At 47.0% G+C, this 14,025-nt stretch overlaps 2 protein-coding genes across 6 annotated transcripts in view; both read left to right on the top strand.

Annotated features, from left to right (window-relative positions):
- The window catches only part of HOXA3 (homeobox A3), a 44,220-nt gene that overhangs the window by 12,424 nt on the left and 17,771 nt on the right, over positions 1–14,025 (top strand). For 3 of the 5 annotated variants that reach the window (XM_040546066.1, XM_040546064.1, XM_040546063.1), the window contains one exon: positions 13,111–13,311. The exons of the other annotated variants lie outside the window; for them this stretch is intronic. The gene's annotated coding sequence lies outside the window, so the exon portion shown is untranslated. The remainder of the gene's footprint in view (positions 1–13,110; positions 13,312–14,025) is intronic. 5 annotated transcript variants of the gene reach the window in all.
- HOXA4 (homeobox A4) lies at positions 9,289–11,666 on the top strand. Its single transcript, XM_040546075.1, is given in 3 exon segments — positions 9,289–9,520; positions 9,522–9,987; positions 10,506–11,666. Coding segments are annotated over 3 exon segments (954 nt in total). The 5' UTR covers positions 9,289–9,361; the 3' UTR covers positions 10,835–11,666.

Raw genomic sequence — 14,025 nt, 5'->3', positions numbered from 1 at the left:
TTTAGCTATGTGTATACGTCCATCCGCGAGTGTGTAGTGTCTTGCGAGTGAGCATATTTAGAACATTGCTGTAAATGTTTCCAGCTCCTACGTGTAAATATACAAATATAAATATATTTGAATCGTGCGCGTGTGCATGCCTGTACAAATCTACATATACGCCTGTATAAAGCTGGGCGCATGCATCTGTTTATCCAATACCGGTGTATTTATGCATACAAAGGGTGTGTACGTGTGTATACATATATATGTTCCTGCGAATGTGTTTTTTTTTTTTTTTTTTTAAGCGAACCAATTGACTGTAACTTGTAGCATTAATACAAGAGACTACAGGTCATTAGAGTGCTGCAAATTATGAAATACGGGCTTGGTTTATTGAAGATTGTAAATATCCCTATAGCTCTGCTCTCTCCCTCTCTGCCTTATATTGCTGGCTGCCATTGTGGGGTAGGCCCCAGCTGCATGTTTACTTCCACATTCTTTTTATTTAAGTGGACTGTTCTCACTAGAGTGTGATTACTCAGCAATAAACTTTATGGCCGGATTTAACTTTAGTCTTTGAATTTCCAGGACTTGAATGAAAGGGTGAAAGGAACTCTGTCTCTCTTTGGGTAGCTTTAAGGCCTGATCCTTACCCTTAGAGAGAGGGATCGTGGGGGTGTGGATGGACTATTCGGGGGCCGGGGAAGAGATCTGGGAATTAGCTCCAAAATACTTCTGTATGCAAACCAGCTGTGGGTATCTCCGCTCAGATTTGGATCAGAAGGGATTCAATGCAATCGCCTCTGCAGGTTGCATTGTTTTCCTCGATGTGTCATAAACTCGAGTTTCAAGAAGAAATGGGCAATTTGATGCGAGATGGGAGACAGGCTTTGTTGTATTTTGCTAGCGCTACCTCGCCTGAAAGCTGCAGTTTGGACGATATGTGGCATTGAGAGCAAAAAGAGGGGAAAGCAGAGGGGTACAGGAGGGTGAGGTTGGCGTGTACCTCTGCAAGGTCTGCACAGGGTCCACGACCGACATTGCCGACTGATCCCTTTCTTAAATCTTTCTCCTGTTCATGTTAAAGAAACGGTAGTATATAAGGTTGGCTCAGCTCAAAGATTTCAAAGTTTTACAAATATTTAATATTTGGAGTCAACCTCCTGTGTAAGATAAATGAAGTCCGAAGCCTTTGTGTCTGAGGGTCTTTCTGTGAGCACTAAACAAACACATATGCATATGTTTTATATTCAAAAAATGGGAAAGGCTTTAAAAGCGCATATCCAAACACAGATTTGAAAATTATTTCCGTAATAAACAGCTGGGGATTTTATAGTACACTAGCTGTCACAGTTTCATCAATAGGAATACCAGAAAGTTTTTTATGATAGGCGTGTATTATATTATATTATGTGCCATAAAAAATTGATAGTTCGAGGCAAAGGCATGAAAGGACTTTAAAAGTTTGGGCTTCATTCATATACGTGTCCTTTTCCGAAGGAAAATCCTTTTCTTGTTACAGAGAACGATACTAGGCGCGAACCATTCATGATTACTCAATAGTCGACAACGTTGCGTTATTTGAATTATCTGGTGAATACACAAACACACCCCCACACCCTTTCAACTAGTATTTTTGGAACCTGGATATCATCCCGCGTTGTAATGGTCTAAAGCGAAAAGATTTGCTCCTATTACTTTCACATTTTTGGATGTGCTTTCTAGAGTACATTCTCGTAAAGCTGAGAACAGAAATTCAAGAACTATGGCGAAAAAAAAAATATCACGAAACCCATAAGCATATAAACCCGCACGTACTGCAAGAAACACACTAACAACAAGAGAAAGTTAGCTAGAAATGACAACTTCTCAATATTTTTGGCCCTGCCTCGTTCTAAGCAGGGCAGTCGAAGTCACTCAAAACCAGAAGCTCATTAAGATTTTATAATCCACTTTTTAAATTTTAAATTCAAACAACTCCAGACTGCCGAACTCTACAAAAATATTCCCAGGTCCTAATTGTTTTCTGAGTGAAAAATGTCATGGAGAATAATCGCCTGGAATCAAGAGAGAGGTCTTATCTGCGCACATTATTTTTCTGCTGTGTTTTGGGGATTAATGCGTGCGAGTTTGTTTTACTTTAGGCATGGCAAGTGGGGTTGAGCGCATTGAAATATAGTTTACTTAATCCTCTGAAAGAAATACTTGAGTGTAGTGTGTCATGTCTAAGCGTTAGGCCAATTAAAGATTAGGCAACTCTCTTAATGTGTGTAACTAGTGACTTTGTAAGTCGTAACTTTCTCTAAACCAGAAGTAGAACAATTCGCTTGAAAGTCATCCGTAAATTACGGTTCTGCAGCGCTTTCTAAGCCGCGCAAACGCCCTAATTGCAGAACATTATGGGGAAATTATTATTCTGCCATTTCCTTACGTTTAATAAGTGTGTATCTGTGGAAGGGTGACAATAGAAGGGTTTGCAATCTGCTCCCTGGGAAATTGAATGGAACAGATCAGGAGGGGCGGATCAGGAGGTTTCGATTTCAAACCCTGGATACTGGAGCAATGCCTTTTCCCTCCCCGCAAATACAGATTTAACGCATTAAAGGCAGACATAAGTAAATCTCCTGGCCAAGTTAAGGCATCGCCTTGCTTTCTTAGCTCTTTTTCTTGCCTGCCCTTAAAATATCCCCAGTTTGTTGTTGGAGTTGCTACCCAGAGGGCAAAAAAAAATACAGCTCCCACAGCCGCCTGATCATCTTTGAAAATATTATTCCTTTTAAATGAAAGCATCCCCACTAACGTCTCTCTGGAAGGCACATACTCATGGACTATCACAGTCACATGTTCTTGTAGCTACACGCACAAACAATATCAAATCTGACACGGAGAGCGTGTAAAATTTGCAAGGATTTCGCCTTATAGCACGCATAAGGAATCTTTCCTATAACCCCCCAAAAATGTCTTTTCAATAATAATATTTGCTATGAAGGTTATTGGGTAATTATTGCAATTTTGTGGAACAGTCCTTGCTTGAGGTGAAGTCTGTCTCTGGATAACAAATGGCAGCCCGTGCAGTTCACTGCCAGGTTAAGTAAATGCAGAAAAGATAAATCTGCACACCCTAGGAATCACCAGCAGAGCTCGCTTTAGACCAAGTTCACAGTCAACTCGTTTGCCTAGACAAGGCTTCGCAAACAATTAGAGTTGTTTCTTTATGTTTAAATCAAGGAGAAATGACTAAGACCCTAGCAGCAGAGAGCTGTAGCTTTTCCCCCAACGCCAGTCTCTACATCCTTCCAACCTCACGCCCAGAACTTACCCAGCATTTCACCTGCAATTGTAACCATATAGCGCCTTTGAGTAACAGGCTTTCCTCCAACGCTGCCGAAAGGGTGTGCAAACTGATTTAACAGCACTTTACAAAGCTGCCAGATTGAAGAAAGAAAGAAAAAAAAAAAAGTAATAATTAAAAGTGCAAAAGTATCCGATTTCTCATCAGCAAGAAGAAGGAAAAAAAAAAAAAAAAAAAAAAGCCCTTAGAAAGCGGGGGGAAACGGCAGAACTATTGAAACAAACAGTGCGACTCTCTTAGTCCTAAAAGAAGCTGCATAGCTTTTGTATATCTTTGTGGTTAAGGGCGTTACAACTGCAGGTCAAAAAGTTGAGGGTCAAAAGTTTACGTTTTGCACCACTCTTAGTCATTCGCCCAGACAGAGTTTGATGTCAATGTTATAGCCGAGATCTTGACTATCAGCACAAAAGATAAAATAGCTTTGAGTTACGTGTGTATCGCAGTATGGACTCCAGGTGAACCCTACTGGCTGAATGACCTCAATTACCGAGGAAAGGATAGAAAATTCCTCTTTTCAAGAGTAATACACGTTGTATTTCATCTTGAATTATCGGCCACATTTGTGTCTGAATATCTCGGGTTCAGGCGCGGCAGGTAAACACGCATGTTACCCCCACGCCAGCCGCTGGTGCTGCCTCCTCCGAGAGTCAGGTAGCAAGATGTTTCACCCTTGTTTATTATATAATAACCCGCTTTAAGAGGTTTAATGTTAAGCCTTCTCACTTTGCAAAATGGCAGGAAGATAAGATAGGAGCAAAGCTATTAACGCGTGTATCGATCCTAGCCGCGTCTTTGTTTTTGCCCTCGTTTCTGTAGCGACCACTAAACTGGGCTTAAACAGGACATGCTGCAGATAATACGGGCGGGTTATATGTTTAGTCCGAGGGAGCTCTCGCAACCGCGGAGCGATGGGGCCATGTTGTGCTACCGATGGAAAATATTGCGGAGAAACTGGCGCCCAGCGCGGCTCCGTGATTTGGATGGACCTCAGAGCCTTCTGGAATTACCCGAGGCAGCAGTTGCCAGTGAAATGGGGAGCAGGAAGGGATGTTTTCCCTCCTCTCCCCCGCCAAGGAGAAAGGAAAAAAAAAAGTTTAGAGGAATTTATTTGCGCAGAGAGTTATTTCCACATTTCTGGGATTTTTTGTTCCCAGTGCCGCCTCGGTGTTGAAGCTTTAGCTCCTCGGCTAGGCGGGTCTGGAGGGAGAAGTGGGCAATATTGCACAGGGAACTGCATTTTGGGGAGACCACTGCAAGGCGCCGCCGGATTCAGGTTGCAGTGATGAGGATGGAAGGGGGAAAGGAGATTCCAAAATATTGATAAGCGGCTGTGCAAGGTGTGGAGGAGGGGACAGTGCCATGAGGAAGGCAGAGAAAGAGCGCACCTCACCGCCATCCACGCATAGCTGCCTTTCGACCCCAAAAGGCAGGAGGTTACACCGTCCTCGATGCATTGGGCACGCGTGAATTATTTGCTACAGACCCAGCTGGATCGTGGCAGACGAGCGATATTTCTTGGGAAAAAATTTGCGAGGTGTTAGATTTCAGATTAGCCAAAGCTGTTATTGGAGATTTTGCCCGAAGTACCTGCCGAAGCGCAGAAAAGGTGTGCATGCAAGTATTTGCTTGGCGTGTAGACGTTGCTCGCATGTCCCTGCTGCTGCTAACTTGCAGCGAGCCCTGGCATTGCACGTTTGGGGAGCCTTTCCTCACGGGAGATATTGTTTAACCTTTCACATCTAGAGTATTTATTTGGTGTAAGAGCGAAGCCTGATAACAAGCTAAAAGCCATAGCCAAATATCTATTTTGTTAAAGAATAGCAGGCAGATTGTTTCCAAGAACAACAATGAGTCTTTGATACACCCAGAACGAAAGCTGTTGCTATAACTGGGTTACTCAAGAGAAGGTGACTGAAATTCATTTGCTTCCTTACCAAAACAATTAGCCTCTCGAATTCCATATTTTTCAATCCAGCCTAGAATAAAAATATCAATGAGGATATTTTCAAGGAAGTTGAAACTTCAACTTCAGCAAATATTGAGTCTTCTGAATCGGTGTCTAGATTATTCCGTTAAAAAAAAAAAAAAAAAAAAAGGAACAGTTAATAAATTGAGACAAACTATTTCTCCCCTTTCACTCTCTGCATTCAGCACATTGCTCTCTGGTGTGGAAGGTATGGTCAAAAGACCATTCATTTCAAATCCGGGCACAAATCACATTTTCTGTGTGTTTATTTAACCATGCCAGGACAGAGCGAGCAAATCCCGCCAAACATCCAGTTGTTAAGAAGAGAGCCAGTGCCAGTGAAGTCCCCGCTTTCACAAAAGTCTGAACTTGGGCAAAAATGTGAGCATTGCCCCAGTAGCGACCATATAGAGCGGGTGCTTGCAACCGCGGAAGGCAGTAGCTGCCTCGGGGTTTTATGATTCCCAGGAACAAAGAAGGGAATACAGTCGATACATTCCATAACGTTTACATTTTCCCGCGATTTTTTCTTAATTTTCCCTTAGAAGTAGTGACCTGGGCAAAGCACCCCGCTATCTAAAAGACACTGTTATAGACCTTTTAGAAAAACTAAGTCCAAGGCCGAGGTGAACTTCAGGTCACCGCGTCTAACAAATATGAAAATGTCGCCTGGTGAAGGGCACGCCTTGTTATTTAACAAAGACTGTCAATGTGTAAGATTAATAAGAAACAAAATGCACACGGTGTCACTTTTCGGTCACTTTGAAACTTGGGACAGCCTCGCATTCAAGAGGGGAAAGCTGGGGCTAAATATATTCAAAATGGTTCAAATCAAATTCAAACCAGGCTGCTAGTGCGATTCTTCTTCCTCCTACCACTCTCTTTGTGGAGGGTGCCCGGGCACGGCGAAAGGTTGACTTGAATTATTATTATTATTATTACTATTATTGCTGCTGTTATTGCTATTCTTGTTATTATTTTCTCTTTCGTGGTCATTACGGTTTAGCCGCGCACGTGGAGGGGAGCAGGGGTGCTCGCACGTTTCCCGAGAAAAAGGGGGATCCCCCTCTCCCCCTCTTTGGGTATGCATGAGGTTGGCTCTTCTTGGTGCATGGCAATTAAGTCTCTCCCTCTCAACTTCATTCCAGTGCAGTCCCCATCTCCTCGGCCAGCCTCGGCCAGGAAACTCTGGCTCCTCTATTAACTGATTAAAGTCTCCTTCACCAGCGAAACCGAGACTTCAGTCCTCCTGCAAAAATAAGGGACCTGGCCTATTTTTCCTCTCCTTTTCTTTCCTTGAGAGGTTAGGATGATGCTACAAGTTTGTTAAAGGGAAGTACCGGGGGAAAAAAAAGGGTTTCTGAGATTGTTTATTACAGCCATAAATCTTGCAGTAAAATGTCGAAATGGCCGTGTGCAAGATAACACTTGGTGGTCTTGGCTGGGTTCTTGTTTATGATAACAAAACCACAAAGACATGGAACAGGCCTTTTGGAGGTCCTGCCTCAGCACATCGTCGCAGACTAATAGAACCACACGAAAAAACAGACTGCAGCCGCGCAGCTCAGGTCACCTTGCAGATTTACAGTCGTATACAAAATCGCATCATTCTCTGTTTAACCGAGCACCAGAGATACACAGTAGAAAGAGGTGCAGTGAAACAAGTATACTTTGAGATCTAATCACGGTAAATAATAGGAAGCAGAACGCGGTCAGCTCTCCGAATAGAGCGCTCAGCCTACAAATCAGGACACCAGTTTTCGTTGTGTTTTACCGTGGCTCGGGAGCACGGTATCTGCTGTAGCGTTCTAGCCATAGTGTCTCAGGACTAGTCCCTTATGCCGAGGATAATGGGTACGGTAATCCAGTGTAATTCATCTGGTGCTGGCCAGCAGGTATTTGTATGTGTGTGTCTGTGTGCGTGCATGCATCTCCTGGACGCCGGGAAACTGCTCTCTGTTCGCGGGGGTCTCTGACAATCTTTCATTTTTTACAGTAACGTAGGTGGGAGCTTTAGTCTTGTACAGTATGAGTCGCCGTGTTGCTTTTGCTTGCTTGTTTGTTTGTTTGCTTGTTTATTAATAAAACAATGTCGCCTTTCCTTTCAAATGGGTGCTGCTGCACAGTTGCGGCTCTCTCTGGGTGCGTGTGTGTAACCGCATTTCCTCTCCATGCAGAGTAAATAGAGAAACTTATCTATTACACTAGTTAAAGACTTCCATAGATGTGCTGTTGGAAATGAGTAAGTAAATGTGTTTTAACTCTCTTTACAAATTAGACATTCGATATGAGCAGGAAATGAGTGATTGTTTAGATAAGTACCCCAGTATACCCAAGTGCTGGAAATGTTCTAACATATTACAAGCCGCCTGCAATGTGCGTGTGTGCGTGTGTAGAAAATATAAATCGATACGCGGTGTGTCTAGTTAGATAGAATATATATTCAAATAGAATTTTATTGCATGTATCCATTATCTATAAAACTGCAAAAGGCAATAATCTGAATTTAAACCAGGCTAACTGTTAATGTAATATCTTTAGGAGGGCAAGATCTAAAACGTATCGTATTTACACTTGATATATTAGATGTATTTTCCCATACCAGAGGATGAGATTACCCACTCAGCAATTATATTCGCGAGGGGTGTGGTAAATATTTCTACGTGGTTTTATGCTTTCGTGAAAAGGTGAAAAAAAAAATAAATCCGAAAATTTCGCTTCTAACTCCCAATTTACGAGAGTAGATGGCGTTCAATAAGTATTTTTTCCCCTTAGAATAAGAGTGTAATTAGTTTCACCATCAAATTTCAATTACCTAAGGTCAGGGCGGTTGCCTCTTTCCCCTCTGAGCTGAAAATATCGTTAACAGCCTCAGTTTTAGCAAGGCAGAAGTGCTCGAGTGCCCTCTCCCTCCTACACCAGGGTTTGTGAGTTACTTTTGCGAAGGCGCAGGCGATTTCTCGTGGAATTAGAAATCCAGAAATAAACCCAGCACCACGCATACCAAAGCGGCGGGCTTAAATTCGTAGTTTGCAAAACGCTGCTCTGCGGAAAGGGAGCAGCGAGCCGCCGGTAGGAAGTGTTCGGGACCTCCGTGTCCGCCTCCCTTTCCCCCTTCCTCTTCTCCTCCCCGTTATTTCCAGCCTCGCTGTATGCCCCCCCCCCGCCCCACAAGACACTTAGGGGCTCTCTTCGGCCTTCCCTCGCCGTCCACGCTAACTTTTGCGTCTCGTTCTCCAGCGACCGCGGCTGCAGAGGCGCAGGGGGCCGGGGGCTGCCAGCTCTCCGCGGTCCGGGAGGGGGGGGGGGGGGGGGGGGGCAGAGGAGGTGGCCGCAGCCCGGCAGCCCCGACTCGAGGCTATTTGGAGATGGGCTCGCTTAAACCGGTCATGCAACGCCCCGTGTAACGCCGGCCTCCCCCCGGATCACGCAGCCGGGCTGCGCTCCGCTAAATAGAGGAAAAAAAAATCAAACCCAAAGTGTTGCGGGGAAAAAAAAAAAAATGTCAGGTCTGGATTAGTTTTATTTCGCTTGACATCCCGACGGCCCGGGGTGGCGGGGATGGGATGGGATGGGGTGAGGAGCGGGCGCGGGGCGCTGGGAGCCCCCGTCAGGGCCGCCCTGGGAGGAGGCGCGGAGGCGGCGGCGGAGCCGGGAGCGGCCCCCGCGGAGGGCCCGCGGGTGCGGAGCTGCCCCGAGCCCTGCGGCCGCTCGCCCTCCTTCCATTTCCTGATCCGGGGTCCGCGGCCCCGCGCGGTAATTGGCGCTGGCGGTCAGGTGGTGATGGTGTGTCGGGGTGTGTGTGTGTGTGTGTGTGCGCGTGTGTTGTGTGTGTGTGTTGTACGCGCTCCAGGGGTGGGAAGAGAGGAAGGGAGGGGAGTGCGGCGGGGAGGGGGGGGGGAAAGCTGGAGGCCCAAACTTTGGCAGCGGCGAGCACTTGACAGCGGCGGGAGGGGGAGAGGGAGGGAGGGGAGGGAGGGGGGGGGGAAGGGGAGGGGCCTCGTCGAGCCCAGAAAAACGACAACGCGAGAAAAATTAGTATTTTTGCACTTCACAAATTAATGACCATGAGTTCGTTTTTGATAAACTCCAACTACATCGAGCCCAAATTCCCTCCCTGCGAGGAGTACACGCAGCACGGCGGCAGCGCCGGCAGCTCCTCCGCCAGCTACCACCCGCACCCGCACCCGCACCCGCACGCCCCGCCGCCCGCCGCCGCCGCCGCCGCCGCCGCCGCCGCCGCCGCCGCCGCACCTGCACGCCGCCGCGCACCCGGGCCCGCCGCTGCCCGAGTACTTCCCCCGGCCGCGCAGGGAGCCCAGCTACCAGGCTCCCGCGGCGCCGCCCGGGCCGCCGGGGCCGCCTCCCGAGGCGCTGTACCCGGCGCAGGCACCCTCCTACCCCCAGGCGCCCTACAGCTACAGCAGCGCCGGCAGCGCCGCCCCGGGCCCCGAGCAGCCGCCCCCGGGCGCTTCGCCGCCGCCGCCGCCGCCCGCCAAGGGCCACCCCGGGCCGGCCCAGCCCCTGCTCCCCGGCCATGCCCTGCAGCGCCGCTGCGAAGCGGCCCCCGCCGCCGGGGCCGGCACAGGGGCCGGGTGCCCGCTGCTGCCCGACAAAAGCCTGGCCGGGCTGAAGGGGAAGGAGCCGGTGGTGTACCCCTGGATGAAGAAGATCCATGTGAGCACGGGTGAGTTGCCCCGGGCAAGGGGGAGGCTGGGATGAGCCTTCAGAGAAGGGAAAGGGGGGAGGGTGCAGCCGGGGCCGGGACGGGTCGTTGCGTGTGTGGCTTTTTTTTTTTTTTTTCCTTCCCTCCTTCTCCCTCCGCGTTTCCTAATAAAAAAAAAAAAAAAAAAAAAAAAAAAAAAAGTGAGAAACCTTTTGTATCCGGGGTCCTTTATCGAAAGATTTACGAGACGCCAAACTGTTAGGGCAGTAATTATAGCCCCCATAAATTTAATTGCCCTGCAGTGGCTCTGGGCCATGTGTCTTTGAAGCTTTTCTTCTAACCCAAATGCCCATCACCATTTTTTATTGCTCCTCGATTGTCCCCACTGTCGATAGGCTGCGAAACAATTTTTCTTGCCGTTATGTATCTTATTTGAACCTGGTGTCAAGTTATTATATAATGATTATGTTCCATCGCCCCCCCCCCCCCCCCCCTTTTCTTTCCCCTCCGCGTGTGTGTGTCCGTGTGTGCACGTTCAGTCAATCCCAATTACAACGGAGGGGAGCCCAAGAGGTCTCGCACTGCCTACACCAGACAGCAGGTCCTGGAGCTGGAGAAGGAGTTCCACTTCAACCGCTACCTGACCAGGAGGAGACGCATCGAGATCGCGCACACCCTCTGCCTCTCCGAGCGCCAGGTCAAGATCTGGTTCCAGAATCGGCGCATGAAGTGGAAGAAAGACCATAAACTGCCTAACACAAAGATGCGCTCCTCAAACCAGTCCACACTGAGCCAGCAGTCCAAAGCACAGACACAGGGCCACCCCCATCCGCTCGATGGGTCTACACCCAACGCAGCCGCGCTATAAATACGGTTATTATTATTATTTTTTTAATATATATATATTTACCTATCTATTGGGGTTTTCCAGCTGCCCGTGCTGGTGGCTGGCCGTTTGGACCAAACAACTGTGTAAAACAAAACAGGAGCAGAAAAGGAAGACGAGACGTGCCCAAGAACGGGCACATGTTTAAACCAAAACCCGGACGATTGTCTACATTGTATATAGATAATGGTTCCATGCCCATCATTTTTTTTCTATTTATGGAAACACTCTCTTGCCCTCGGTGTAAGAGAGTGCTGGATGCTGTCACGGACGAATTCTCTGTACCTAAGACGGACTCTCATTTTTTTTTTTTTTGTAGAGAACACTTTAAAAAATAAAAAGACGGTTAAAACAAAGCCAAGACCTCGTGAGACACTTGTGTAAGGCATTGACTTGAATAGCGTTGTTTCGTGGCGTGGTCGTGGATTCCCGTGTGCGTGTGCATGAGGGTGCACATACACGTATGCACACACGCCAACACAGGAAAGTGAACGCACACGTTCACGGAGGTTAAAAACTTACGAAAACTGTCCCCTCACGCTGTCTCAAGGGAAGTGTTTTATGTATCAAAGGTAACTTAACTGGTTTTAAGTGTAGCCCCCGCTGTAGCTGTGATATATTAGTTTTTCTCCACATTCCCTATTGCATTTATTTAAAAAAAATGCTATAAAGACTGTTGCTGTCTTCATATTTGGCACCGTCTCAATCGTTTGGGTCCATGTACAATTTTGTGGATTTTTGGTGTAATGTAAACAGTGCCAAATGCTGGTAATAAAGATTATTCTGTACAAAAGAATTAAACGCTTGAAACACACAAGTCCCCTCAGTGCTGTTTCCTACACCTTGTGCTTCGCTGGTGTTGGCACCAGGAACGGAAAACAACGGTTTAACGCATTGTTTTAACTTGGATTAATCTTGTCAATAAGGTAATGGTTGCTTTAAATATAGTGCAAAGCGTCCTGAATCTTAAGTGCCTGCCTGGGAAAAAAAAAAAAAAAAGAAAGAAAAAAAAAAAGGCACAGTAGGACGAGGAAAGGTCTTGCTGTATTGTGTAGGTGAGTGGTCTTCTCTTTAGCAGACTCGTGGCAGAATTAGTCCGGCTCTCCATCGCTGGGCTTGAGACCGTTTTCCACCGCAGCACAGAGAAACTCAGCTTCTACTGGGAGCCAATAAGATCCCCTGGCGGATTTTGCTGGAGGAGAAGTCACACATGCTCCCCATGATAACACTTTAAATCTCTAGCCAGTCGTGATTTATTCGTTCATTTTCGTCCGATTGTGATTTCTCAATTGGCTAGCACTTCGAAGGGAAATACATGGGCGGTAACCTGAAGTTTCTCTAGCTGTCTTTTCTGTTCCTCTTCCTCTTTTTTTTTTTTTTTTTTTTTTTAAAGACAATTTCGAAATGTTTTAAGAAAGCCTTAGCAGTGACACGAGGCTGGGCACAACTCAAACGGTTTATCTGACCGAGATCCTCCGAACGATGGAGGCGAACCGGGGGCCAAGAGGTTGCAGCTCGGAGCCTCCCGTCGCTGCCTCCGTGGGCTTTCTCTCGGACCAGCACCGAGCTGGGGAGGAAAAAACATGGAAAGGAACTCCAGCGCTAGTAAATCTTCCAGGGAAGCACCACCGAAGGCCAAGATTTAGTTGCTTAGCCAAACACATCCGAGAGGGATTTTTGGACCCTTCACGTGGCAGAGGCCAGAGGAGTGGGTGCCTCGCCACCCCTCGGGTGCCTTGCACCAGGCCCCGGTTATGCTGAGCATCTCTGCCTGTCCGAGGAGCACGTAGCGCCCGGGTGAAAAATTTAACGTGTCATTGGCAGAGTATGTTCAGCATCAGAGATATGGCGGTTGTAAATACACTGAGCAAACACCGCTGTCTCCGAACCCGACCAGCAAGCAGGCCTGAAAAGCGCGCTTCTACTCACGTATTGCTGTTTGCTAAACCCTGAATTGCCAGCTGCCTCCTTATAAAGGGGGAGAATATAGCTGTAAGTAAGGCAGCTACTATCTGCAAGCGTGTATTGTGCGTTGCTCGAGAGTCCCTCCATATACTTAGAGCCCACATTAGCACAAGCGAGAAAAATTCCGGCTGAAACGTATTAACTGGCAATGCAGGATTTCTTTGGTGTGCAGCCTATGCGTATAAACCTGTTTGCTCCCATTGAAAAGAGAAATGAAATCACGCTGCAAATAGCAATTTTAGCGAGAATCATTAATCACCTCCTACAATAAATACTTCTTTGTAATTCAACAGCGGTTCTGAAAGGCATTCTCTTGGAAAAGTCTGTGAAGACGCAAAGGATTTTCCTGGAAAAAAAAAAAAAAAAGAAAAAAAAAAAGTGGTCATGTGTAAAGACACAGCATCTTGGCTGTCTGCTAAAAAAATGTACATGCTCTTGGTGGAGATTGAACAGCGGACTGCAAAATACCCCATGGCAGATTTTCGTCGTTTAAGGTAAATTTTCCTTTTTCCCCCCTTCCCCCCTCCACCTCTGCTGGGAGCGGCGCGGTGCTCCCGGGCTGGGAGCCCTCTGCTCCCGCTTCCACACCGCCCGTCTTACAATAACTTCGAAAATTACATCGTCCAGCTTAAATTCTCGCATTGTGCTCCCTTTGCTAGGGCAACCAGGAGTTCACCGAGAGGACAAATTTTCTATCCCATTAATTGTTTTTTTTTTTTAGAGAAGCAGACTGACCCTTCAAACCCTTGACCTTTAAAGACAGTATTCTTTTTAATCCGGCACTTGGACCTAAATGTGTCTTTCTCTCCTTCCCTCTCCCTCGCTCTCCCGGTGTCTCTCACACACGTATTTATCTGCTCTGGCCACAATGGCGAGCGCGGCCCAAAACGCTGGAAGAGGAAGTTTGTCAACATCTCAAAGAAAGACAAAATCACCTCGGAGTCAATTTAATGGCCGCAGGGAACGCCACGCCGTTAACCCCGCTCCCCACCTCCCCTCCACCCAGCAAGGAAAATGGGAGTTTTCCAAGGTCTCCCTCCCCGTTTCTCCCGCAATCTCTTGCTATACCTGGTGTTTTATTACACGGGGAACTCAGCTGAGACAAGCGCCTTGTGGTATTTAAAAACTAGACCCATTCTGCATCGGAGGGTTACCCAATCCTGTGATTTTTTTAATATATATATATATATTACTGATTTTTTTTTCAG

This window comes from Cygnus olor, chromosome 2, assembly GCF_009769625.2.
Source record: "Cygnus olor isolate bCygOlo1 chromosome 2, bCygOlo1.pri.v2, whole genome shotgun sequence".
NCBI lineage: Eukaryota > Metazoa > Chordata > Aves > Anseriformes > Anatidae > Cygnus > Cygnus olor.
Note: the sequence above shows the minus strand (reverse complement) of the source record. Positions and strands in the feature narration are given on the sequence as shown.